The 27,030-nt window shown below is 38.1% G+C and overlaps 1 protein-coding gene across 36 annotated transcripts in view; it reads right to left on the reverse strand.

Annotated features, from left to right (window-relative positions):
- Nucleotides 1–632: 632 nt before the first annotated feature.
- LOC101837871 (muscular LMNA interacting protein) overlaps nt 633–27,030 on the reverse strand; it is a 248,602-nt gene continuing 222,204 nt past the window's right edge. For 35 of the 36 annotated variants that reach the window (XM_040740387.1, XM_040740375.1, XM_040740380.1 and 32 more), the window contains 2 exons: nt 12,031–12,069; nt 633–938 (listed from right to left, as the gene is read on the reverse strand). In XM_040740387.1, coding sequence (XP_040596321.1) covers nt 12,058–12,069 — 12 coding nt within the window. In that variant the 3' untranslated portion in view covers nt 633–938; nt 12,031–12,057. The remainder of the gene's footprint in view (nt 939–12,030; nt 12,070–27,030) is intronic. The other variant, XM_021229363.2, reaches the window with a different exon arrangement.

The following is a 27,030-nucleotide window of genomic DNA, read 5'->3' on the forward strand; positions in this document are numbered from 1 at the left end:
GTCAGTAGGGGTATGGAAGGATGGCAGGGAGAGGGAACTGGGATTGATATGTAAAATAAGATTGTTTCTAAATAAAAAGATTTTGCAAAGGCTCCTTTGCTACCTGAAGCTTGCTGCTCAGAACTGCTGAGGACTTGGTGAATGTTGTCTTACTCTTTGCTGATGGGCAGAAGAAGGAAATAACTAAAGGAAAGTAAGATCAACTGCTGGGGTGACAGCTGGGAAACAAATGGAGCATAATAAACAGGGCTTGCAGCAGCTGTACTACTGCTGAGCTTCTGGGACTGCCATCATAGTTTTGCTTTGTGGGAGCACCAACTGGGAGATGGCTTTCATAGAAGTCATGTAGCTATAAGCAAAGACATGGCTATTCAAGGCATGCCAGCATAATATTGGTCTTTACCCTTAGACTATCCTTGGGACAGTCCATACAACATGCCAGAACCTGAAGAGTTTGAGAAGCAGCATGCATTATGAAGAGTACCACTTTTCTCTAATTTACAGTTTCATTGACAGACCCTAAACTATCAGCATTCTCTGAGACACAGATTCACTCTCAATAATAGATTCAGTTAATAACATATACATTAAAGAGAACTACCATTGGAAAAATAGTCACAGTCATTCTTGTATTTAGGTATAATTTCTCTTTATTTAGCTGTAAATATAGGGGAGTGTTAATATTGCTGTCAACTTTATAGAAGGCATTATAGGCTTGAACGGCAATGCAAGAAGCTACAGGTCTACTATCTTGCTCTGGGTTTCATGAGTGTGGAGATGCTATGTGGCTGCAGCAAACCTTTCAAGTGTATCTGCTGGATTGAACTCATCAACAGAGAATCATTCTGAAAAGCATGAGTGAAATCTAGCAAGCAGTTAGCACCGGCATTCCAAAACTCTTCAGCAGACTGGTGTTCACTTCCTCTCCACTTTCATTACTGCAAAATAAAACAACAGGTTGATGAGGGGGAGGACTTCTAGGAAAGATACATTGAAATTTATGCATTAATGTATAGATATAGTATCAGAAGTGAAAATAGATTTTATATCAGGTTCTAGTCCAGGGACTCAGTAGATCAGCTCTGGTCCCATAACAGTCCAGCTGGCTTTGAGAGCAGGTGTTGTTTAAGGAGTGCAATTCCATACCCCACCTCCCTTCAGGATCTCAGCCTGCTGCCTTATTGTCTCTGTGGCATTGAGTACATCATTCCCTAAAGGGTAATATCTAAAACAAGAAGGGAAAAGGAGCAAGGATTCAGCTGAAGTCCAGCTTTTGTAAAATGCACCATGGAATAAAGTAGAGAGAGCAAAGATCCTCCTGCCTTCCTTTCTATGTTGATTTTCATGGCTTTATCATGCTGCTATGCAGTAGAGGAGTGATGGCAACAATATCTTTATTTGTTCACTTCTGTTTGCTCCCAGTTGATACAGTGAGACTGTCTGGAACAGATAAGATAAAGTTGACTAATGAAGATGGGCAACTGCAACAGTGAGTCCAAGTGGACAAAAGAAAGCACCAGAGAAGAGACAGGAAGAAAAATTAAATTCTAAAACACAGTCTGATAGGATACTGTGATACAGTGACAAAGGAGGAAATGACTAGAACTTTCTATTTCCAGATGTTAACTCATGATTGAGAATGAAGCAATCCAACATAGCTAGTGGTGATAAAAACAGGTCAGTTGCTCTTTTGTAGGCAACTCTTTCAGCTTGGCACTGGGTTTAATCATGGTCAGAAGCAGTGACCTAAAAGACCTGTGGCTCAGATCTGGCTCCAAGAAGGGCCATAATCTGGTCAAGGAGTAACTTAGGCAGAAGGAAATACAGTAGCATTGTGAAAAGTGTATGCCCTTCGCATCCTTTTAGGTAAATGGTATTCTGTAGTGTGGAAGGTGGCGGGAAGAAAAGCACTAGGATGGAAGACTGGCTCTGTGAAGCAGTGTAGGGTCCAGCCACAGATAACCATAGAGATCCTATGAAACATCAAATCTAACAAAAGAGGGAAATGACTACATTGTAGATCCTTTATACTGCTAACAAATAAAACATCAACTTTTCCTCAAGGTGTCAGCATATAGTAGTAGTTCATATTCTAAATGTTTTTTAATTCATCATGTGGCTCACACTTATGAAATGTCAAGATATAAACACCACATACACACACACACACACACACACACACACACACCTCTATTCTAATCTGTATAACATAATATCTTGGTATCATTTGACAGAGAATGAAATTAAAGTCCAAGAAGATTAAATAGCACATGTAAGGCCACTCTATTCAACATTCAACCTTAGTTTAGTTGGTGTTTCTACTTGTTTTCGTTGTTGGTATGGCCATAAGTTAATCTGTCTTAGTCATACCAAATCAAGTATTGAGTATAGCTTATGTTCTGTCATCAGAAATTTGTATACATGTGTTTACACTAAATCCAATATCATATACCAGTGTCCTTTTGGTTCCTTTCTAAATACAATTAAATATAATATGTTGTGGTTCTATGCATGATTAAAGAGGGTGAAGCAGTAAACACATCCCAGCTCCGGGCACATCATCACCCTCAGATGCTGCTGGGAGAGCAAAGTCATGTTTGGCCCCACAATTTGTGTCTGGTTAGAAAAGGCAGATGATACTATGACAGGTAGAGTCAATATTTTAGATGCATTCTGACATTTCTACATCCCTTTGCCAATATTTATATACCTAAAAAACAAAAAACAAACAAACAAACAAAAAACGAAGTGAGGAGGCCTAGGTAATCTATTGAGCCTTGGGCAGTAGATCAGTATTTATCCGGAGTGTACAAATGGACTTTGGACTCCCATCCAACAATGTCAGATGCACTCTCACCCTGAACTCTTAGGGGAGAGTCTAGGCTTGCCATGGATGAAATGACAGACTATGGACACCCCAATGGAGGGTCTCACCCTCCCTGGGGAAATGATGGGATATTGGGGAGGTTGGGGGAAGGGCATGGGAGTAGGGGAGGGAAACAGAGAGGGACCTGGAACTGACTTGTGAAGCAACCTTGTTTCTAATTTAAATTTAAAAATAAAATAAAAAGTAAAAAGCAAAACAAAAAAATGAAACACAAGAGGGCCAAGAGCAAACACTTAAGAAAAATTCAGACAATTAAATAAAGCAATAAAACATCATTATCTTCAAGCTGACACTCCATCACCTCAGACCCAGTGTTTTATTGCTAACTGAACAACACACTTATTTGGGTTTTAAAAAATATATAAGAAAGAACTTAATATCCTGAGAAATCATAATTCTGAAGAGAATCTCACTCCATTGCTTCTCTCTACAGCTGACTCTGGTTAATAAGTAAGTGTAGTCTTTGAAACTTGAAGCCAGTGTCAAGGAGAACATTTTTTAAAGAATGTGCTATGTAAATAGGTTCTTATTCTCTTTTATAGAAATTTGCATACATTTTCCTGCAAAATGAAGGGAAAACAATATGCATAATTGTTCTTGAAAATATAGAACCAGACTTTGAGCATTCAGAATCTATCATAAGATTATAAGTCATTTGAACATGTTTATTACTGTTCACCTTATGTGAAGTATTATAGTATTATAGCTTATTATCCATAGACCAAACCCTATGAAGCCTTCAATAATTAAAGTCCTCTCAAAATATAGCATGGCAGAGAAACCAAGTATTTTATAATGGACACTAAGAACTCAATATTGAATCTCGGTTCAAAATCACTGGTCTCTCTACAAGATCTGAGATCCAAATAGCTAAACCTGACCTTACTGCCTTGTTCATTGTTGTTTTTGTGAAAATTAATCTGATGTCAGAACAAAAATGAGCCATGAATTTATTGTGGGGCCTGGTTTTGTGGTTCTGTAATCCCATAATCCTAGCTATCCCATTCCAGTGCCTCTTGCCTCCTCAATTCATAATTCACTCCAGAACAAAGTTTACCTCTCATCTGCTAAGGGGGCATTGGCGGAAAGACTTTAAATTGTCGGGCTCTCCAATAATAGATTTACCCAAGGTCTTAGAAGAGAAAACAAAGGCAATATCTTTCTTTGTATTGCCTAGTTGAGAGATTCTCTAAGATTTCAATTTAATTTTTCCAATAAAATCTAAAAATAAATGGAAATTTAAAATACAAGCTTCCCCCCGGCCTGTTGAACATAACGGAATATATTTCTCTTCCCTCCTTTTCCTTGAGGTGTGCATTTTTAAAAATGTGTCAGCATCACTGCCCTTATTCTATGAACTCCTAGAAATACTTCTGGGGGAACTAGATGGGAGCTTTGTGAAACCCTAGGAAGTTGTTTCTGAGGCTTTAACCAACATTTAAGGTGCAAACATCCAAGGAACTTAACATCTCTCCCTCCTAGCACAAAACACCTCATGTTTAACAGGTGGGAGCTTCAGTAGGTGTCTGACTCTATGGTGTAACATAACTTCCTAAAGATGTTTAATTCTTATTTGAGTAAAAATAAAACACAGATGATTTACAAATTGCCAGGCCAATCTTGGACAAGCTTTAGGTTACAAACAGTGCCTTGATGCTTCTTAATTAATGGTAAAATAACTTATTTTGTCTGGAGAGAATATACATAATGACTATGTCTATTTGACTTTCTGATAAGAATTTTCCAGGGTTTGCAGTCTCCTAATGGATTTCCCATGATGCACATCACATTCTACTGAGCCAATGCTGTTCAATACTAAATATGAGGTTACACTGTCTGTTTGTTTTAGAAAAGGACAGGAGGCCTTACAGAAAGAGGGACTGGGGACAGGGCCCGGGTAGAATTGGAGAGGGTAAAAGGTGGGGAGGATATGATGTAAACAACAGACCTCCTAGGTAGGTTTCTCAAGAAGAAATCTTAAGAAATGATATATTTTACTTACACAGACTCCAGGCTTATGACAGAGAAAATAATAGCAGAAAAGTCATTTTGATTGTTGCTAATCTTGAGGGTAGGAATGGCCTTCTGGATGTCTAGACTAGATGATATCCTCTTGTAAGCATGCTGTGGATACATCTATTTTTGTTGAGACAAATTCACTCTCATCCTCCAGCAAGTTATGTATCAAAGTATGTGAAGCTTCTTGTATCATCAGATACATCAGGTTTCAAGTTTACCCTTGAAAGTTCATCTTAGCAACTCAAGATTTAACCAAGCCTGATTTTGAGAAATAACAGTCTGGGGAAATTATCTGAGGAATAAAAATGTGTCAATCCCACTTAAGGACTTTAATTTACCTCAAAGTAAATCATATATGAGAGTGGTTCCTGTGAGCACATGACTTTTTCCCATTTCTGTGTTCATCAAGAGAAGGGGGAAAGGTGCTTGTCTGTATAATAAGAACCCTGGTCATCAACAGGCTCCTGAAATTCTCCCTAAGCCTGGCATACAAAGTTCATCTGCCAATCTGCCACACAGTGGCAGATCTATCACTACTCTTTGCTATCAGAAACAGAACCCTGACTATCCTTAATATCTGTCAAAATCTGAAAGAGGAGGAACAAGAAGACAGAACTTTTGGGGGTGTATATCAGTAACAGAATGCTTCCCAGTGTGTACAAAGTCTCAGTGACAGAGTGTGTCCCAGCGTGCACAAGGCCTTAAATTCTATCCCTGGCACCACACACACAAATCATTATGAAACTGGGAGAGGAATTTGCAGAGCCTGTGTTTTCTGGGAAATAGTGAATAATTAGCTACTGTGTTATTGAGAAGGGAATCTGGCCGAGTTCTGGAAATCATCTGACCCTCAAATTGAAAAGAAATCATCCTGGGTCATCTGCAGCAGAAGACCAAATAGCGCAAGGTTGCTAATATGCTACTCTGTACTGTGCTACTCACAATTAATCTTGGAAAGAGAGAAGTTAGTTTCAGAGTGGATTGTGTTTCAAAGTGTGTGTGTGTATATATATATGTGTGTGTGTGTGTGTGTGTGTGTGTGTGTGTGTGTATCCAATGTTGAATTTACAAGATGTGCAAGTAAAAATGACTATATCTGGTAGGACACAAAGTTCTTCTCTGTAACTCCACTCAGACATTATTAATCTCAGGGAGGGTGGGTGTATATGTTCCTTGTAAAGCATTAAATATTCACTTACTTGGAGATTATTATATCTCTGTGGACAATAGAAATCAACAAAATGATCTTCATTCAAAATTGTTCAACCAGCTGATATACACTCAACTGATTATTTAGGAAGTTAATCTGGTTACCTGGGGATTCATTCATGACCATGTTTGGGCGTTTTTTTGCATGTGTGTGTATATATGTATGCATGTGTGTCTATGTATGTATACATATGTATGTGTGTGTGTGTATATGTATGAATGTAAGTATATGTGGATAATTAAGTATATGTGCGTGTATAAGTCTATGTGTTTATTTGAGTATGTATATGAGTTTATGTACATATATATCTGTATATGTGTGTGTTCAATATGTGTGTATATTTGAGTGGGTATGTGTATGTGTGTATATATATACATATATATGTACACATATGTAGGAATTTGTGTCTGTGTGTGAGTATACAATTCCATGTGTATACAAGCACCAAGCTTGTAGGAAAATAACAGTCACTGTCTGATTTGAGCTGTGGCTCACTCTGTGAGATGGAATCTATACCCAACACTCCTGAGATGGCCAAGAATCTGAGAATGGATAGGCCACAGACCTAAAGGAAAACCAAATACTGTTGTTCTGTTAAAGGAATGTAGCAGTAAATCGACACCTAATGACATTCAGTCATCCTCGTAGATCCATGCCGTGCTCAGCCATCATCTGGGAAGCTTCCTCCTAATGAGAACAAATAAGAGTGCAGAGACCCACAGCCAGACCATAGGCAGAAAGTGAGAGACATCAGAACATTCGGCCCTAAAGGGATGTTTCCATCAAATCCCTCCCCTCGGGGCTCAGGGAACTCTGAAAAGGAGAAGGCAAATAGAGAGTAAGAGCCAGAAGGAGATGGAAGACGCCAAGGATTCAAGGCCTTCTAGACACAAGTTGTTATATATACAAGCTTCCAGGGATTGTGGCAGCATGCACAGGGCCTTTATGGGTCTGCACCTGATGGAGTCCTAGAGATAAAAGGAGAAGTAGACACATGGTTCCATCCCTAACCAAGACTCCATCTCCAATTGATATCCATTTGCAAATGAAAATTTCTTTTTCTCCAAGGGAATCTCACTGGAGAAACAAACAAGTCTTTGAGGATAGGCTCCATGGCCAGCAGTATATGACCAGCACAAAATAAACTCAAAAGCATCTTTGGAGGGTCTTTGTCTAATTATGGTAAGCCAAGGAGGTTTGGTCTTTCTTTCTCTTTTCTTTCTTTCTTCCTTCCTTTATTTCTTTTCTTTCTTTCCTATACCATACAGGTCCTTATTAAGGCTTCCAATTTTGTGTTTTGTGGGATTCCTGTGTATGCAAATGTATGTGTTTCTGCATCTATGTACATTTCATGTGTTTTTATTTTAGTCCTTTTCTTGTTGAGCTATTTTGTCATATTTCAATTTGATTTGTATTTATCTTATTTTATTTTATTATTATTCTTTATGTCTGTTTTCTAATGAGACAGAAAGAATGTGGATCCAGATGGGCAGGGCACTGGGAAGGAACTGAGAGGAGTAAGGGGAAAGGAAAGCATAAAGAGAATATATTGTATGAAAAAATTCTGTTTCAATAAAAGAAAAAGAAACAAGTTTTCATAAGCACATGCACACAATGTAATAAAATGCTCTGTCTACACAATGTTACTTGGCAATTTAAAGCAGTGTTTTATATTACCTAAAATTCATAAGTTCTCAGAGTTCTTATCTGAATTGGATACATTGGTTGTTCACACAAACATCTAATTTAAACTTGTTTTATAGCAACACTGACAGTTTAGAGATGTGGCATAAGTGAATTTGAATCAAATACATGGTTTAAAATACAGGCAATAGTATTTCTTTTTTTAAAATATTCATTAGAAAAGAACAAAATTTATTCAACATTGTCCTATTTAAATACATATACTCTGGTCTAAATTTTTATTTATATATAATTTGTCACCATTATACTAAAAGGGATGAGACATGTGACAAGGTTATTATCCTGACCACATAAACAGGGTTTGATAGTCAATAGCAATGCCACCATCCAGTGGATCATAAGAGCTTTAAGTCCATGCAAAACAATAGGCAAAATAAAGAATTTCAAACTCCTCTGAATGAAACTGGCAAATATTTCACAATAGTGTATAAGAGAAGAGGACACTAGATAACACAAGAGGAGACTTAGAGACACATAGAAAAAATGTAGATATAGACCTTTATCTAAATTAAGGTTCTTAATTTAAATGCTGGACAGAATGTGGGGGTATACTTAAACCAAATTGCTAGGCAATCAGTAGAGATTTAATACTGAATTGTGCCTACACTTCCCAGCCATTCCTGTAGACTGACTTCCCTTGGCCCTAATTTGCTAACTGTAAAACAAGAATAATAAAAGTACTTAAGAATATTCTGTGACAAAGGAAGCATGTGACTTTCCTTTCAACATACAGTATGCTTTCAATTCAAGTTTCAGTTCAAGCAAGAGCACATGGATACAGATATTATACCACACTCATGGTGGACTGAGTTGTATAATGTTTTAATATAGCAGTGTGTGAATATGTTAGAGGCAACATATGTCTCCATATGCAAGGAACCAAAATATCACACCCTTAGTGTATTACTTTAAAGACAACCAGAAATGTATCCACTAATGTAGACCAGCCATAGTAATACATCTTTATAATTTATAACATTGTCACTGTGGAAAGCCTAGAAGATAGCTTCTAGGCACAATGATAGCTTCAAAAGTTGTTCAAATAAGGGGCTGGTAAAGTAATTGCCTATCATGTACATGGCTCTGGGTTCAGTTCTACATACCACCCAAAATATAACAATAATAATGATGATAATGATGGTGATTATTATTATTAATAATAAAGAAAATACTGACAATAAATAAACATATTTAGCCAGGAATAGTGACATACTCTTCTAATTCCAGTGGAGAAAGGGGCATTTAGAACTCAAGGTCACTTTTGAATAAGTGGAAAGTTCACGGACAGCCTAAGCTATATGAGACCATTCTCAAAGTAAAACTTAAATAAAAATAAAAATACATAAACCTTCATCAAAGTACAATAACTGTCTTCTAGACACAGGATAACAATCCAGGCTTTAGATTTGTTCCTAAACTGTAGAAAGAGGAATTTCATTGATGAAAAATATATGGTACATCCTAAATTGTAAAAAATTCACCTTAAAGAGAAAATTTTGAGTTTTAGTTCAGATTTTGTTATTTTTACTTTTTTGTTTCATAGTGCTTTGTTTCTATACTTTATTTGTGACAAAATCTACAACAAATGTATTTAAAATGAATGTGAAACCACCCACTCCCTTTGGAAGGGTTAACTGCTCTAAAATTCACATTTTCAAGCTTAGTAGGTAAAAACAATGCTTGTTACTGTGCCTGATGAGCTAAGATCAATACCTGGGTCCCACATGGAGAAATGAAAGAACCAACCATTATCCCCTCACCTCCATATGCACTTTGCGGCATGCTTACACACACACACACACACACACACACACACACACACACACACACAGAGAGAGAGAGAGAAACTAATTAAATGTAAAATTTACATTTTCTCAAATTTTCCACTTTATCTGCAGCAGTGTACAAAAATATTTCAATATACTTCTCTTAAGAAACACAAATTAAATCATATGTAAAACTTTGTCAGAATTATTTTATTTGTACAGTATGACATTTGTAAAAATTAAAGGAGGGTCTTAAAATTTAGCCTCTTTTCATCAACTTAAATATGAACATGACTAAAAATTTTTTTGAATGAAATTGGGATGCTATGGCTAAGCTGATTCATATTTTTTTTCTATAGACACTTGCCAACATGTAGAACTCATCTGTGGGGTTGGAGAGGTGGTCTTAGATCAGCGCTATCCTGTGTCCCAGGGTCTGAGAGCCTGCTAGCACAGCCAGCTAACTGAAAAACACCCCATTTCCATAGGCCACCCACCCACACTTGACATCAAGCAGTGATTTTATACTTGAACATAAAATTGCCCAAGACTGACAGTTGAGGAAGAGAAAGTTGGTCTGTCCCTATGATGTGTATAGATAGAATTCTAGTAGTTCTACAAGTTCTACAGCAAGAAAAAACTTATTAAGCTATCAGGTGCATCAAAACAACATGGCCAGTCAGGTGGTCATCATCTCTCTTGCCACCCAGAGCCAAAATCTACCTACCAAAAGCCCCAATACAGACACAAGAAGGCCACTTATGAGTTGTTTGCCAGGGTCTTCCATAGGACTCCCAAAACATACAATTTATTGTCATAAGGTAAGTCCCTGTTGCCAAAGATACCATGCAGTTGAGAAACAGGGCCAAGATGCCCATGAGCTGGTGCTGATGTGAATAACTCCCCTCTGAGTACTAGATCCATAGTGCCGGAAGACTCTGTATAAACTAACAAAGAGGCAAGGAGCTGACAGTCCTACCCACTATAATGTCTATTAACCACAGCAATGACCAGCATGACACAATAAACCTAAGAATACAGTTGTGGCATGCATACTTGGCAATAACCAACATCTCTCTAGTGCAACTGAAGGACGCAGTCAACAAGAAGAAAATCATGCCCGGTATTGGAAACCTAGGCAACAAGCCAGGACCAGTGAAGTCATGAATGAATATTGAGGAGAACCTACAAGACTCCTTAACTAAGCCGGATAAAAGGAACTTCAGAAAACTGCAAACAATCAAAATGTAGAGATGTGAGAACCTCCTGGCCTGAGGACTACAGGCAGGGCTGACCAAGCAACTGAGAGTCTGTTGATATAGCTGTGCTAGTCCTGCTCGCACTCAGGGGAAAGGTAAGCATGGGCCCCTATCTCACTTTGGGATCTCCAGGCCTGGAGACTGCAGCAGGTGCACTTGCCCCCTGTGGACCAAGAAGTCCAGAGTCTCCTGCCCCCACTAAGAGACCCACTAGAGTATTGGACCTGCTTGTACCCACTTTAAGGGAACCTTGGACCCATATCCACTAGGAGAGGAAGAGACCCCACCTGTACCCACTGGAAGAAGGGATGGCAGCCTAAGAAAAATAGTATAGAATAAAGTAAAGAAACCCAACTCAAAGGTACAGAAAACATATTCAACAGAATCATAGAAAATTTTCCCAACCTAAAAAAAACACACATACCAATGAAACTGTAAGAAGCTTATAGAACACCAAATAGAGTGGACTACAAAATGTCCCTTTGCCACATAATAATCAAAACAATAGGATGAAGTCTCAATTATGAAGATCTATGCCCCAAATACAAAGGCACCCACATTCATGAAAGAAACATTACTAAAATTCAAATCACACAGAACCTCACATAGTTATAGGGAGAGATTTCAACACCCCACTCTCATCACTAGACAGGACCACCAGACAGAAACTTTACAAAGAAACAAAAGAACTAACAGAAGTTATGACCCAATTAGGTTTAACAGACATCTATAGAACAACCCACCCAAACACGAAAGAATATACCTTTATCTCAGGGCCACATGAAATCTTCTCTAAAATCAACCACATACTCGGCAACATAGCAAACCTCAATAGATACAAAAAAAATTGGAATAATCCCCTATATCTTATCAGACAACCCTGCTTTAAAGATAGAATTCAACAACAACACATATTTGCAGAAACCCTACAAACTCATGAAAATTGAATATTATGCAATTGCACCATTCCTGGATCAAGAAAGAAATGATGAAAGAAATTAATGACTTTCTAGAATTCAGTGAAAATGAAGACACAACCCTCCCCATATTTATGGAACACTTTGAAAGTAGTACTAAGAAGAAAGTTCATAGCACTAAGTGCCAACATGAAAAAACTGGAGAATAGTCACACTAGAGAATTAACAGCACACGTGAAAGCTCTAGAACAAAAAGAAGCAAACTCACCCCAGAGGAATAGATGCCAGGAAATAATCAAATTGAGGCCTGAAATCAATAAAGTAGAAACAAAGAAAAATATAAAGAACAGATGAGCAATTTAAATAGACCTATAAACTCTAATGAAATAGAAACAGTCATCAAAAGTTTCACAACCAAAAAAAAGCCTAGGGCCAGATGGGTTCAGTGCAAAATTCTACTAGAAATTCAAAGAAGAACTAATACCAGTACTCCTCAAATTTTTCCACACAATAGAAGCAGAGGGTTCATTGATAAACTCTTTTTACGAGGCTACAAATACCTTGTTACCTAAGTCACACAAAGACACAGCTAAGAAAGAGAACTACAGACCAATATCCCTCATGAACATTGATGCAAAAATACTCAATAAAATACTGGGAAATCAAACCCAAGAACACATCAGAGAAATCATCCACCATGATCACATACGCTTCATCCCAAGGATGGAGGAATGGTTCAACATGCAAAAATCTATCAATGTGATCCACTATATAAACAAACTGAAAAAGAAAAAGCACATGATCATCTCATTGGATGCTGAAAAAGTCTTTGAAAAACTCCAACACCCCTTCATGATAAAGGTCCTGGAGAGATCTGGCATAACAGGAACCTACCTAAACATAATAAAAGCAATACACAGTAAACCATCAACCAACATCAAAATAGAGATAAACTCAACACAATTCATCTAAATTCAGGAATAATACAAGGCTGTCCAGTCTCTCCATACTTCTTCAATATTATACTTGAAGTTCTTGCCAGAACAATAAGACAACTAAAGGAGATCAAGGGGACACAAATTGGAAAGAAGTCAAACTTTTACTATTTTCAGATGATATGATAGTTTACATAAGTGACCAGAAAAACTCTACCAGGGAATTCCTACAGCTGATAAACCTTCAGCAAAGTGGCAGGATACAAGATCAACTAAAAAAAGAATCAATAGTCATACTGTATACAGACAATAAATGGACTAAGAAAGAAATCAGAGAAATATCACACTTTACAATAGCCACAAACAACATAAAATATCTTGGGGTAAGCCAATCAAACAAGTGAAAGGCCTATATAGCAGGAACGTTGAGTCTTTAAAGAAAGAAATTAAAGAAGATACCAGAAAATGGAAAGATCTCCCATACTCTTGGATAGGTAGGATCAACATAGTAAAAATGTCAATGATACCAAAAGCAATCTGCAGATTCAGTGCAATCCCCACCAAAATACCAGCACAATTCTTCACAGACCTTGAAAGAATACTACACAACTTTATATGCAAAAAAAAAGATTCATGACAGCCAAAAACCCTGTACAATAAAGGAACTTGTGAAGGTATCACCATCCCCGGCCTCAAGCTCTATTATAGCACTATAGTCCTGAAAATAGGTTGGTATTGGCACAAAAATAGAACGGTAGACCAATGGAATCAAATTGAAAACCCTGATATTAACCCACACACCTATGAACACCTGATATTTGACAAAGAAGCTAAAACTATACAATTGAAAAAAGAAAGCATCTTCAACAAATGGTGCTGGCAAAACTGGATGCTGACGTGTAGAAGACTATAGATAGATCCATATCTATAGACATACATAAAACCTAAGTTCAAATGGATCAAAGACCTCAATATAAATCCAGCCCCACTGAACCTCTTAGAAGACAAAGCGGGAAGTACCTTTGAATGAAATGGTACAGGATAACACTTCCTGAATAGTAGCACAGACACTGAGATCTCCAATTAATAAATGGGACCTCCTGAAACTGAGAAGCTTCTGTAAGACAAAAGACACAGTTAACAACACAGCCCACAGAATGGGAAAAGATACTCACCAAGCCCACATCTGAAAGAAGACTGATTTCCAAAATATACAAATAACTCAAGAAGCTAGTCACCAAAACACCAAATCATCCAATTAAAAAATGGGGTACAGTAATAAATAGAATCGTCAATAGAGGAGTCTAAAATGACTAATAAGAAATTGCTCAACATCCTTAGCTATCGGGGAAATGCAAATCAAAACAACTCTGAGATACCATCTTACTCCTGTCCAAATTGCTAAAATCAAAACCACCAATGACAGTTTATGCTGGAGAGGATGTAGAGAAAAGGGAACACTCCTCTACTGCTGGTGGGAGTGCCAACTTTTACAGCCACTTTGGAAATCAGTATGGAGATTCCTCAGGTAAATGGGAATCAGTCTACAACAAGATCCAGCAGTTCCACTCTTAGGCATATACCCAAAAGATCCACATTCATACAACAAGTACATCTGTTCAACCATGTTCATAGAAGCATTGTTTGTAATAGCCAGAACCTGGAATCAACTTAGATTCCCCTCATCTGAAGAATGGATAGAGAAAATGTGGTACATTTACACATTGGAGTACTACTCAGAAGAAAAATACAATGGAATCTTGAATTTTGCAGGCAAATAGTTGAAACTAGAAAAAACCATTCTGAGCAAGGTAACCCAGTCACAAAAAAAGAAAAACATGGTGTGTATTCACTCATATAGGGATTTTAGACATAGAGCAAAGGATTACCAGCCTACAATCCACACCACCAGCAAAGCTAGGAAACAAGGAAGACCCTAAGAGAGACATGAATGTTCCCTCAGAGAAGGGAAAAGGGACAAAATCTCCTGAGCAAATTGGGAGCATGGGGGGAGGGAGAGGGACTTGGGAGAAAGAGAAGGGTAGAAGAGGAGAGGACAGGAGGATATGAGGAACCAGGTAGGTTTAGTTGGGGGAGGAGTTGAGGAGCGCAAGAAAAGAGATACCATAATAGAGGATGTCACTATAGATTTAAAGAGAAATCCTGAACTAGGAAAATTTCCAGAAATCTATAAGAATGACACCAATGAACAATCTAAGCAATAATGTAGAGGCTACCTTAAATGACCTGCCCCAATAATGAGACTGATGACTACCTTAGATGCCATCTTAGAGCCTTCATCCAGTAACTTATGGAAGCAGAAGCAGACACCCACAGCTAAACACTGAGCCTATCTCCTGGAATCCAGTTGCAGAGAGGTTGGAGTGATGAGCAAAGGGTCAAGACCAGGCTGGAGAAACCCACAGAAACAGCTGACCTGAACAAGAGGGAGCTCATGGACCCCAGACTGATAGCTGGGAAACCAGCACAATACTGACTTAGAACCCCTGATCATAGGTGTCAGTTAGGAGGTTTGGGCAATCTATGGGGCCTCTGGTAGTGGATCAGTATTCATCCCTAGTATCTGAATGGACTTTGGAAGCCCATTCCACATAGAGGGATACTCTCTCAGCCTAGACACACAGGGAAGGGCCTAAGCCCTGCACCAGATAATACGACAGACTTTGAAGATTCCCCCATGAAAGGCCTCACCCTCTCTAGGGAGCAGAAAGGGGATGGGATAGGGGGTCAGTGGGGGGCAGGGGAGATGGGGAGGAGGGTAGAGAGAGAGAACTGAGATTGACATGTAAAACAAGCTTGTTTCTAATTTAAATAAAAAAACAAGAAACATGCACAGTTGTAGAACCAGTTAATTTTTTATTTATTTATTTTTTGCATTTTACATGCCAACCACAGTTTCTCCTTCCTCCCCTCCTACTGCTCCCCCCCACCTTCCCCCCCACCCAATGCCCCATCCACTCCTCAGTAAGGGTAAGGCCTCCCATGGATTGTCAAGGAAGTTTGGCATATCAAGTTGAGGCAGGGCCGAGCCCCTCTCCCCTGTATCAAAGCTGAGCAAGATATCCCTCCATAGTGAATGGGCTCCAAAAAGTCACTTCATACACTAGGGATAAAGTGGAACCAGATCTAATGGATACATGTACAAAACACAACCACAACAAGGCTCAGGGAACATTGGTAAAGGAACAGAAAGATTGTGAGACAGAAAGCCAGAGAGTGTGCTGTGAGATTGTGTTTCCTAGTTATGTCAGAAGCTACACCTGTAAAGTCTCACCGACATGGCTGTCTAAGCATGAGCTGAACAACACCAATAGATGCAGAAAAGAGTGAGGGGGAAATGCCCATGAAGCCCCAACCCTACATAGAAAACTACAGACAATGGCTAGAGAAATTGCTCAGTGGTTAAGAGCCTCTGGTAGCCCTTCCAGGGTAGTTGGGTTCAATTCCCTGCATCCACATGGCAACTCCCACCTGTCTGTGAATCAGTTCCAGGGAATCTGACATCCTCACACCAGTGGACATAAAATTAAATTAAATTATGTATTAAAAAATAAAACAAACAAAAGAACTCCAGACAATTAGGGAAACCTAAGAGTGGGAAAAGTAGTCTTCCAAGGGAAGGGTGAACCAAGTGGTTATCTGATACCAAATGGTTAGCCTAAAAACATACATATGAGCAAATATAAATAAAATTAATGAAAAAGGCCATGAATTTAAAAATAGCAAGGATGGGTATGAGAGTTGGTTTGGCGGGAGAAAGGGGAAGGGATAAATGTTGCACTTATATAATCTCAAAACCAACATGTTGTGATTTTGTTAATATTCAAAGAAACAATTGGCTTACTTCTAGAAACACAGATCTCTGCACCTGTCTTACATTACCTCTTTAGAGTCAAGAGTGTCATGTTCAGGAATTACCACCATGGGATGACCCAGTTTCACAGAAAAGATGCCCTACTTGTGATCAGGAGCCAAAGTGAGGAGAAACAGAGGTTTAGATTTCATTTCAACAGAGAGTTAGATAATGACATCTCATATTTTGCTGCAAACAGTAGTGGCTTTTACCAACTGTAAGGCCCGGGGTTAGCTGCCATTTCAAATGAAGGGAAAGTATTTTGGCAGGTGATGGGTACTCAGCATGAGACCACATCTTTCTTACTTTTCTATCACACATCAACTCTAGTAGGCCTCAGCAATACAGCAGACACTGTCATTGGTTACTTATTGAATGAATGCTCAAAATGCTGATAAGTTTTATAGAAAAGAAGCTAAGTGAAATTGATGTTTCCGGCCTCATATGCTAGCCTCTGACAAATAAGATTCAAAAGTAAAAACAACAGCTCATCTTCAGACTCACAGTAAATATACATATGTTTCAAGACAGTATCTATTTCCTGGAACAGTAAAATTTTATACATTGTTGTGAACTTCAAGGGCATAAAAACACAGAAACTTCATAAATTGCATAACACAACCAGATTAATGTTATTATAATGTATTGCAACATAATAACATTTAACAGGAGGGGGTTCTTTATGTATGTGGGAGTGTTTACTTTTATTGCACAGATTTTCTGAGCGCTGTGCAGACCCTAAAAACCCACTAAGGCAGAACAAAGTTCTTAACATACCAGTAAAGGCCAGACTGTGATACATGAAAACCAGCTCCCCACCCTTCTTCTTTTGTTTAAGGCAATCTCACTTCATAGTCGAGGATAGCCTAGAACTGACTGTGTAACTCAGGCTAGCTTTGATCTCACAGCAAGTCACCTCACTCAGCCTCCCGAGTGCCGGGATTACAGGCTTAAACTATCACTTGGAACTTCATTTATCCTCTTTTGTGGCACCTTTATTGATCTAACTTTAAGGTTTTTGAAGCCATTTGACAGGCACATTCCTTTCTGTTACAGGCAAACCAGGGTGACTGAAATTGCTGGACCCTTTCACTTTTGACACAATTATGCTTTGAGCAAAGCAAGTTCCAAGAGACCAGTAAGTGGAACAGTCCTTGGAAGCCTTTCACCCAGGCTTCTGAACAGGCTTGGGTAGTCTCTCCCCTGGCACACTTTTGGCCCCCACTCAGTTCCAGCAGCTTGAAGGAACTAAACCTGCTTTCTTTTCCCGAAATTCTAACTCTACTACATTCCATGCTTAAACTCTATCCCAGCTACATTCCTCAGCACAATGGCTTGAAGAGATTCCAGTCAGTCCAAGCTCTAAATAACAATCTGGGAAGCAGTTGAAAGCATCTACTGCCACATGGTCTCATGATCTCAGGGACACTAAGCTTTGTGTGGGATCAGTCCCTGTGTGCTGCTCAAGCTGTCAACCCTGGGCCAGCAGACTCTTAAATACATTCAAGCAAGGTGATGCAGAAATTTATGACTTTCCATGGTTTGGTAATAGCACATTTTCATTATTCTAATTTCCTAATACTTACTAGGAGAATCAACCTGAAATTTTCAAACTTCAGAATTCCCTAAAAGCCTTTTGTTGAGATTAAAAAAGCAACTAAGTCAGTATGTGGTACCTGCATTGATATTCCATCCCCTCTTTCCAACACAGACAGTCATTAACTTAAATCAATTCATTATCACTTCAAATTCCAAAACCTATGTAGTGATTCCCTAATTAACAAAAGGGAACAGTACAAACTGATCACAAACAATCATTAAGCTCTAAATGCCTTCATTTGGCCTTAGAATGAACTTTTAGCACAGTAGATTTGCTCTTCCATTTTCTTCAAGACTGCTGATGTCTTATAAAGTTTATGAGTTTAGTCATATGGATTCATTTTATACTCATGTACTGTTACTTATATGCATTTGCTCATTAAGGATTTTCATTTTCGTTTTGTTTGGGGTTTAGGGAATCTCTTCAATTTGTAGCTCAGACTTTCCTCCAACTCTGAGCCTCCCATTTCAGCCTCTCAGATACTGGGATTAGAAGCACATGCCCTACAAGTAGACTCTTCATTTAGTTATCACATGCCTAACCCTGCTTTACAGATAAACTAAAGCAGTAGGTGCTGTGGTATATTCCTATACCCTGTATGAATATATGTCATTATGATTGGTTTAATAAACAAGCTGACTGGCCAATAGTTGAACAGCATACAGTTAGGGGAGAAAGCCAAACTGAAAATGATGGGATAAGGAAGGGCATAGTCAGAGGAATCCCCAGCAAACACAGAGGAATCAGGAAATGAACTTGCCATGTTAATAAATTTACCACCATGTAGCAGACAGTAAATAAGGATTATGGGTTAACTTAAAATGTAAGAGCTAGGTAGTAATAAGCCTGAGATATTGGTCAAGCATTTTCAATTAATATAAGCCTCAGAATAGTTATTTGGAAGTAGCTCCTAGGAAAGAAAACACCGTTTACAAGTGAGACTAGAATAATTTATTAAGAGCCAGAAGTAGAAACAGACCAATGACTGGAATCTGGGAGACAGTTTCTGAAGATAGGGCAATTGAAAGAATTGTGAGGGAAATGCCCACAAGAAACCATTTGGGTACTGCAGACAAGAAAAAGGCACATAAGAAATTACAATTTCAACAAGAGCCAGTGTCACTGATATTGCAAAGTATTGATGGCTGTATGAAGATAATTAAGAAATTCATTAGAGGTAGGGTGGGAGGGAGTACAGGAGAAAAGGAAGTGGGGGAATGAGGGAAGGAAAGAAGGAATTTTAGATGAAAATGTTGTCTAGGAAAACACGTAGAATCAAATTTGGGGCAATGTGTTTCTCTCTTCTACTTTCTAGGATTCACTGAAGCAGCAAACGGATGTGCTGACTAGGGCAAGTGATCTTGGAACTATTAGAAAGAAAAATGGTAAACGATAAAAACCTCTGCTGAATGTAGATGTTTGGGTAAAGCATGAAGAACAGAGATAGTGAGTGATGAGGGCAATAAAACACAGCAGAAAAGTCCTTCAAGAGTCAGAACAGGAACAATTTACAAAGAAATACTAAAGTAAGTTTTACATCGTTGCTGCACAGAGATAAGATGCATATGGAGGAACAGAGGGTAACCCAAACCTACACACATGGTTATATGTTATGAAAAAAATTACTATTTGACCTCAAATAAAAAACATAGTTGATAAGTCACTGTTCCCATCTCAGCATTTTTCCGCAGAGAAGCGGAAGGTGCAGGTGAGAATGACAAATGGCTCTTCCATCACAGCTGGAAACGTCAGTCTTTGGTTCTGTGTAGCAGCTGAGTTAGACCTGCACACTCATCGCTGCGGTGCTTAAACAGCACATACATTTGCTTTTCACTACACTTGATCACAACTGCCAGCAAACTAGCATAAAACCTTATGAAGTGTTGACCACCTGTGGGCTTTCTCTCGCATGCTGCTGTTTCTCCAGAGACCATGTGACCAACTTGAAAAGACAAAAAGATGAAATCTTCCCAGGCCAGATGGACAAATGAGACTGCAACAACTCCAAGGAAGACATTTTGCAAAGCATCCTAAGTCTGCCCATGAGAAGTAGGTTTCAGTGCTGTGACGTTCATGGTAGGTGGGTTTTTTATTTTGGTTTTGTTTTTTGACTGCCAGAATCTCCAAAGAGGAGGAAGTGTTTGTTGCAGGACATTTTAACACCTTGAACTCATCAGTGGAAGACAGTGGGTTCAGAATTTCCTTCTTAAGAATGCTTTTCCAAGTTCATTCACAATCCCTTATAAACTGCCTTCTTACCATGTATCTATAGAAACCTTTACCATGTATCTATAGAAACCTGTACCTTCTCTTTCTCTACACTTAGCAATTCAAGGTACAGTGTGACATTCGTAAAAAATAACTTTAGAAAGTAGTTGTGAAAATCCACTTAAGCAAGAACTACAAAGTACTGTCTGCTTCCTTAGTATACATTGTTATGATGAGGCCACAAGTCCCTGAGAATCCTGAATTATGTGTCATTCTTCTTTAAGCTGTTTGTCACTAGTAGACAGCTCGGGCAGAATGGAGAACAAATTGATATGGAAAAGTAAATCAAGTTTAAAAAATGAACCACATTGTAGAGAGAAAAATTTCTTATTTACAAAACCAAAGAACTCCAAATCTGTGAATATTTAAGATTTGTTCACTGCAGCCTCAAATATCTCACATGAGACCTCACACAAGGAACACTGCAGGTAGAATGACAGATGAGCTCTACCGGATTCCAACAATCCCTTTGCTTTAAGGAGACTTCATTTGCCAGTGTTTAACTCTACAGATTCTCCATAAAGTTTCTGATTTCTGGATGCTCTTGTTAAAAGGTCTACCCATGATATTTGTATCTTCTGGTCCTGCAAAGCAGCCTGCTCTAGAAGCCTCTAAAGAACCCCATGACAAGACATTTCAGTCAATTCTACAATGAGGAGTGAGAGGTCAGGGGTTATTTGTCATTATACTCAAATTCATAAATCTGATTGTTTTTCTTTTGGGGGGAGATTTGCCTAGTCAATCAAAGAATCTGGGGCTTTAATCACTGATTTCAAACATTCATGGTGCAGAAAACAGACTATAAATTTCTCATACATGTACAGGAAAAGGAAAGAGGGCCCTGAGACTGAATTTCTAACAGCTACTGTTCCTGCATTTTGAGTAACAAGGCATGAACAACAACCTCCTATCAAAAGCGTGCTTCAGACATTGCCCAGTCCTCCATTTGACTGTACTCAAATGTCCTCATCTATCAGCTTACATAGCAGCTGCATAATAAAATTATTTGCCACTGATCTTTCCAATTTTATACCTGCAGTGAACACTAGCCTGACCTGGGAGATTACAGTATAGTGAGAGAAACTGATATGAATTGTATTATTATATATAAATAACATTATTATATAATATTACTAAATTTATTATATTCTTATATTGTATTGATAATTAATTATGTAATTATAGTTACATAGTTATTCTATAATTATATAACTAGTTAATAATACAATAACATTTTATAATACAGTTAGTATGCTAATGTTATATTGTTTATATGATTATTAATATAATGATAGTAAAAACACAGAATAATGTATTAGGAAATAATTCTCTGAGTGTTGTGAGGGTTTATTACTGATACACATGAGGTGGTCTACAAGGATATGAGGGAAACTTCCCAATGAGCCCAGATACCTGCTAGAAGCCAGGAACAGGAAATGTGCACATGGATCCACTCACTAAGAAGAAATTATAATTAGGATGATTGGAAACTAGAGAGAAAATTCAATTGAAATGCATAACATGAGTGATTGAGAAAACATCACGAGAATTGTAAGCATCAACTCCACTTCATAGGCAATGAGTAAGCTCTTCAATTTACTAAATGAATGAGCACTGTAAAATTGGAGTTTGCTTCATTTCCCCAAAAGACTACAGGCTGATAGATGATAGGGTCTGCCATATCCTAACAGCTGTGCATCAAAAAAATGATGAATCATGATTCCAGACCTGGGGACAACACAACAACATATCAGTGTTCTGGGTTTGTCTTTATGAAAATCAGTACATCATATGTCACAATGAAAGACTGGCTTCCATGTACTGCAGGGAAATGCCACTGCTTCAAAAAGAAAACTAGCTACATGTCCTAAACATTTCACTTGATTTAGCTGAATTTTAAAAGTGAAGATGAAGATAGGAACATGAGTAATGTAACCATTTCTTGCATTTAAAAGAATGAATTTTTGATGGTACCCAGAGGTTTTCAAACATGTCTATCTACTGATGACCTCTCTGTGTGTAAGTTTCCTCTTTCTTAAAATCTGCCCCAGGCTTTGGGCACCTTGCTTGCTCTGTGTGAGGCCCTGGGTTTACTATCCATCACTACCAAAATAATAATAACTAGCATGATTAATTAGTCAACTAAAATAAAAATATTGACCCCAATGGAACTACTATTAGGAATATAGGAGAGAGAGTTGGTTTAAGAGAAGATATTAAGGTAGGAGGCAATAGCTAAAGTATATCATGTGCATGCATGGAAATATCATGGTGGAACCCATTACTTTGTAAAATTAATACATGCCAATCAAAAATCTAGGCCCTAAGTAGATGTTCTCAAGTCTCCTTTTCATTTGGCCAACTTATTGTTTCTATGATTCTTTATCAAAATACTATTGGTTGATAAATAACACAATCTCCAAATGAAAGTCCCTTCCTTTTGAAGTTTCCAGTTCTGAGCTACAGCTGAGCTAGAAGTTTCTGTCATCAGATGGAGAAAGGAATCCCCCTGCACACATGGCCTGAGGTCCTTAATATCCGTTCTTAACTCTCCCACTGTCTCCTTGACCTTTCATAAACACTATCAAATTTTAAAGAACTTTGCTGTGTACTCCCTGGGTGTCATCTGCTCAACTGATGGCATGTTCACACACACACATACATACACACACACACACACACACACACACACACACATACACACACACACATACATACATATATATGTATATATATATTCATTGTTTTATATGCCCATGGAGGTATCACTGTTAAGTTCTAGTAATTAGTTTTATCATATTGCAATCTCTATTCTTGAAATACAATAAGAAATCAAGTACATTTTCTGTTCTGGTCTCTGTGGCAGATTTGAAAATTCTCCACATTTACTTGTTTTATTCTTTGCCTTTCTGTTCCATGCTATGCAGTAAAACTCAGGACATTGCCTTTCTCCAAAGACAGTACTCTATGCTGTAAAGGGTAGCTTATAGCATAATGGGTGCTTTTATCCATGCTATGTTCAGCCTGCTTAAAAATAAATTCTATTTCCTTTTTGTTTACTCACATTTTACCTAGAGTTGTTTTCCATCTCATTCAGAAAACCAATCCCTCAGGGGTCCAACTTCACTATTCATTTAATCTTAGTGAAGACTTTTCAGGCAATAATAAAAATGGAGCAAAATATCTATATGTCAACATTATCCTAGTCTTAAAAATGGATTCCAGAAATTGTGACTGGAATAGACAAGGAAGTATATTTGCTGTTCTTTTTGTCTGTCCCTTAGGGGAAGAATTAGTTGCTTAGAATGACACATAAAATGTCATTTTCAATTGTTTTTTATATCACAGGGCTCTACTAAAATCATAAACCAAATAATCTATTTTTTCGCAAAGGAAATATTGGTAAGTTAGTTTCTCTCTATAGTTTATCTTCTGTATCACACAAATATTGCTGTTTTATTCCAGTGTGACCAATAATAGAAAGTAAATGGATATATATTAAAAGTCTCGATTACAAAATTATTTTCCAGTCCCAGTTGCTCTCTCTTCCTCTCAATGTAGGTCTTCTTCACTGATGAAAACTCCCTGAAAACTGCAGGAAATCAATCCCAGAGCCTGGCACTTTGTCAACACCTGTAAACTTAGGTGTCACAAGTATTTGTAATAGTCTTATTTAGGAAGAATAATAATAATGAAATGATAGATTCAGGCCATTTCCTATCCCTCTTCACAGATCCATATCAGTCTTTACCTGGCTATCTGCTGAGACCTCCTTTCCAGCAGCAGCACTGAGGATGGACGGGGCAGTGCTGAGGAGAGATAGTATGTAGTGCATATCAATGGGTAGTAGAAAAGTGAGCCAAGGATAATGTGAGTACCAACAACTGAAGGGCTGCCTTAAACAAGGTACCTACCAGCCCTGTCTTGGCATTAGACTCCCACTCCTCTTCACATATACCTCCGTGCATTTGCTTCAAACTACATTTCAAAACTATTTAAGCTGTAGCCAATACTTCACTACGTTGTCTTATATACCTTTGAACAGTCAGAATACCACAGATCCATTGCCCCTATAGAACTTTCCTTAGGTGTATTTTGCCATCAGGTACTGTAACTTGGCCTTTAATCAAATTAGAAAGAGTTTAAGATTTCCCATTTGAAAAATGTGTCTTCTTCTTTTACTTCTGTGTTTTCTCTCAAATCACAAATAGCCATGTAAACTTTTATTCAAACTCAAACCATAAGGTAAGTAGGGTATTTACTGTTTACATGTATCTTACAGGAATTTCACATTACCCTTAGGTTTCAGAAATCTCAAAGGATAAGTTCTATAAAATTATAATAGAAATGTTATGGGCTGGAAACTCAGCTGGTAAAGTGTTTGCCTAGCATGGGTGAGACCATAGGACTACCATCAGCACCACTTAAAGAAAGACCAATGGCTCATGCCAGTAACCCCACACTTAAGAAGGAAAGGCAAAAAGAAAAGAAAAAAAAAGAAATTCAGGGAGATCCTTGATTTACATAGTAAGTTTGAGGCCATCCTGGGGTGTATGAAATCCTGTTTCAAAACCAAAAGCATTTATCTAAGTTATCACACAGATTTTTAATACCTGTTAAAATTTTATTCACATGTGGACCATAAAATATAAGGCATACAAGACTATAGAATATTTTCCAAAAACAGGCTCCTCTAAAACTTCTTTGTATTATTTTTAAATAAGAAAGAAATGCAGGAAGATATTAAAAGAAATATGGGAAGCAAGAGAATAAGATGTATGTATACATATATACGTAGCAGACAGTTGACTTGCTGAGGTGAAATGCCTCCATCAGGGTTTCACTGAAGTGAGCACTAAGAAATGTGTCCTCACATCCCTAAACTATTGTCACCAAAAAGCATTGACAGGGGGAAGCTCCTGTCTCATGTGCGGACAAGTTTCTTTTTATGTACTAGACACCTCTGTTTATGAGTTAGGCCAAAGCTGGCATTTTTGGGAACACACATTTGTTCTCCCTGCTCTCCCCAACCAATGAGAATTCTCTCCCTTGCTCATAGTATGCGTTTGTGAAGAATATACTAACAAAACACTGAAGCCTAACCTAGGTCTTTCACTCAATAACCTGATCTGAGTTGCCATGGGAATTGTGGCCAGGTGTATGCTGTGAAATGCAAGCTCCATTTCCCATGATTTCTCCCTCTGAGTGAGGTATAACTGCTGCCATACATATCTGTGTGATTCCACACCCATACAGCACAAATACAGGCAATGGATTCCAAGAAACAGTGCAATATCTAATAAAAGCTTTTAAACCACATCTTCCTCAAGAAGACTCTGCTTCACTAGAAATGCTCTCCTGCCTTCAACCAAGTCCTTATTTCCAAATAGCATATTTTTAAGAATAAAGAAAATTTTGTCAAAAATCTTACAAAAGAGACTTCAAGCCTAAAACTAATCAGAAGAGATGCAGAAGGACACCACATATTATCATAGGAAAAAGTCACCAAAAGGATGTTGCCATTTTGGATATCTATGTATCAAACACAAGGGCACCCAAACTCATAAAAGAAACACTATTACAGCTAAAATAACACTGACCTTCAAACAGTCACAGGGAGAGACTTCAATATCACACTTTTGCTAATAGACAACTCATAGAGACAAGAGACAAACACTAAACTGGGAAATGCTGGAGTTAACTGATATTGTACACTCGGATGGACCTAACAGATATTTACAAAACATTTCACTAAAACACAAAAGAATATACATTCTTCTTAGCAACTCATGGAACTTTCTCTAAAATTTATCACTTCCTTGGTCACAAAGAAAGCCTCAAAATGAAAAGAATATTGAAATAACACCCTGAGTCCAACTGACCATTAAGGACTAAAATTGGATATCAACAACAACAGAAGCAACAGTAAGTTTACAAGCTCAAAGAAACTGAACAACTCACTACTGAATGAAAAAAATGGGTCAACAGAAATTAAATAAGAAATTAAAGATTTTCTAGAATTAAATGGAAATGAATATGTAACATAATCAAGCTTATAAGACACACTGAAGGCAGTGCTAAGAGGAAAGTTCATAGCACGAAATACCTACATTAAAAAAAATTGTCCAGGCATTGGTGGTGCACGCCTTCAATCCCAGCACTCGGGAGGCAGAAGCAGGTGGATTTCTGTGAGTTCGAGGCCAGCCTGGTCTACAGAGTGAGTTCCAGGAAAGCCTCCAAAACAATACAGAGAAACCCTGTTTCAAAAAAAATATTGGAAAGACGCCAACTAACAATCTAAGCAATAGTGGAGAGGCTACCTTAATGCCCTGTCCCAATAATGAGATTTATGACTACCTTATATGCCATCCTAGAGCCTTCATCCAGTAACTTATGGAAGCAGAAGCAGACACCCACAGCTAAACACTGAGCTAAACTCCTGGAATCCAGTTGCAGAGAGGGAGAAGTGGTGAGCAAAGGAGTCAATACCAGGCTGGAGAAATCCACAGAAACAGCTGACCTGAACAAGGTGAAGCTCATGGATCCCAAACTGATAGCTGGAAAACCAGCACAAGACTGATCCAGACTCCC

The sequence above is a fragment of the Mesocricetus auratus genome, unplaced genomic scaffold (genome assembly GCF_017639785.1).
Source record: "Mesocricetus auratus isolate SY011 unplaced genomic scaffold, BCM_Maur_2.0 Super-Scaffold_100691, whole genome shotgun sequence".
Classification (NCBI taxonomy): Eukaryota; Metazoa; Chordata; class Mammalia; order Rodentia; family Cricetidae; genus Mesocricetus; species Mesocricetus auratus.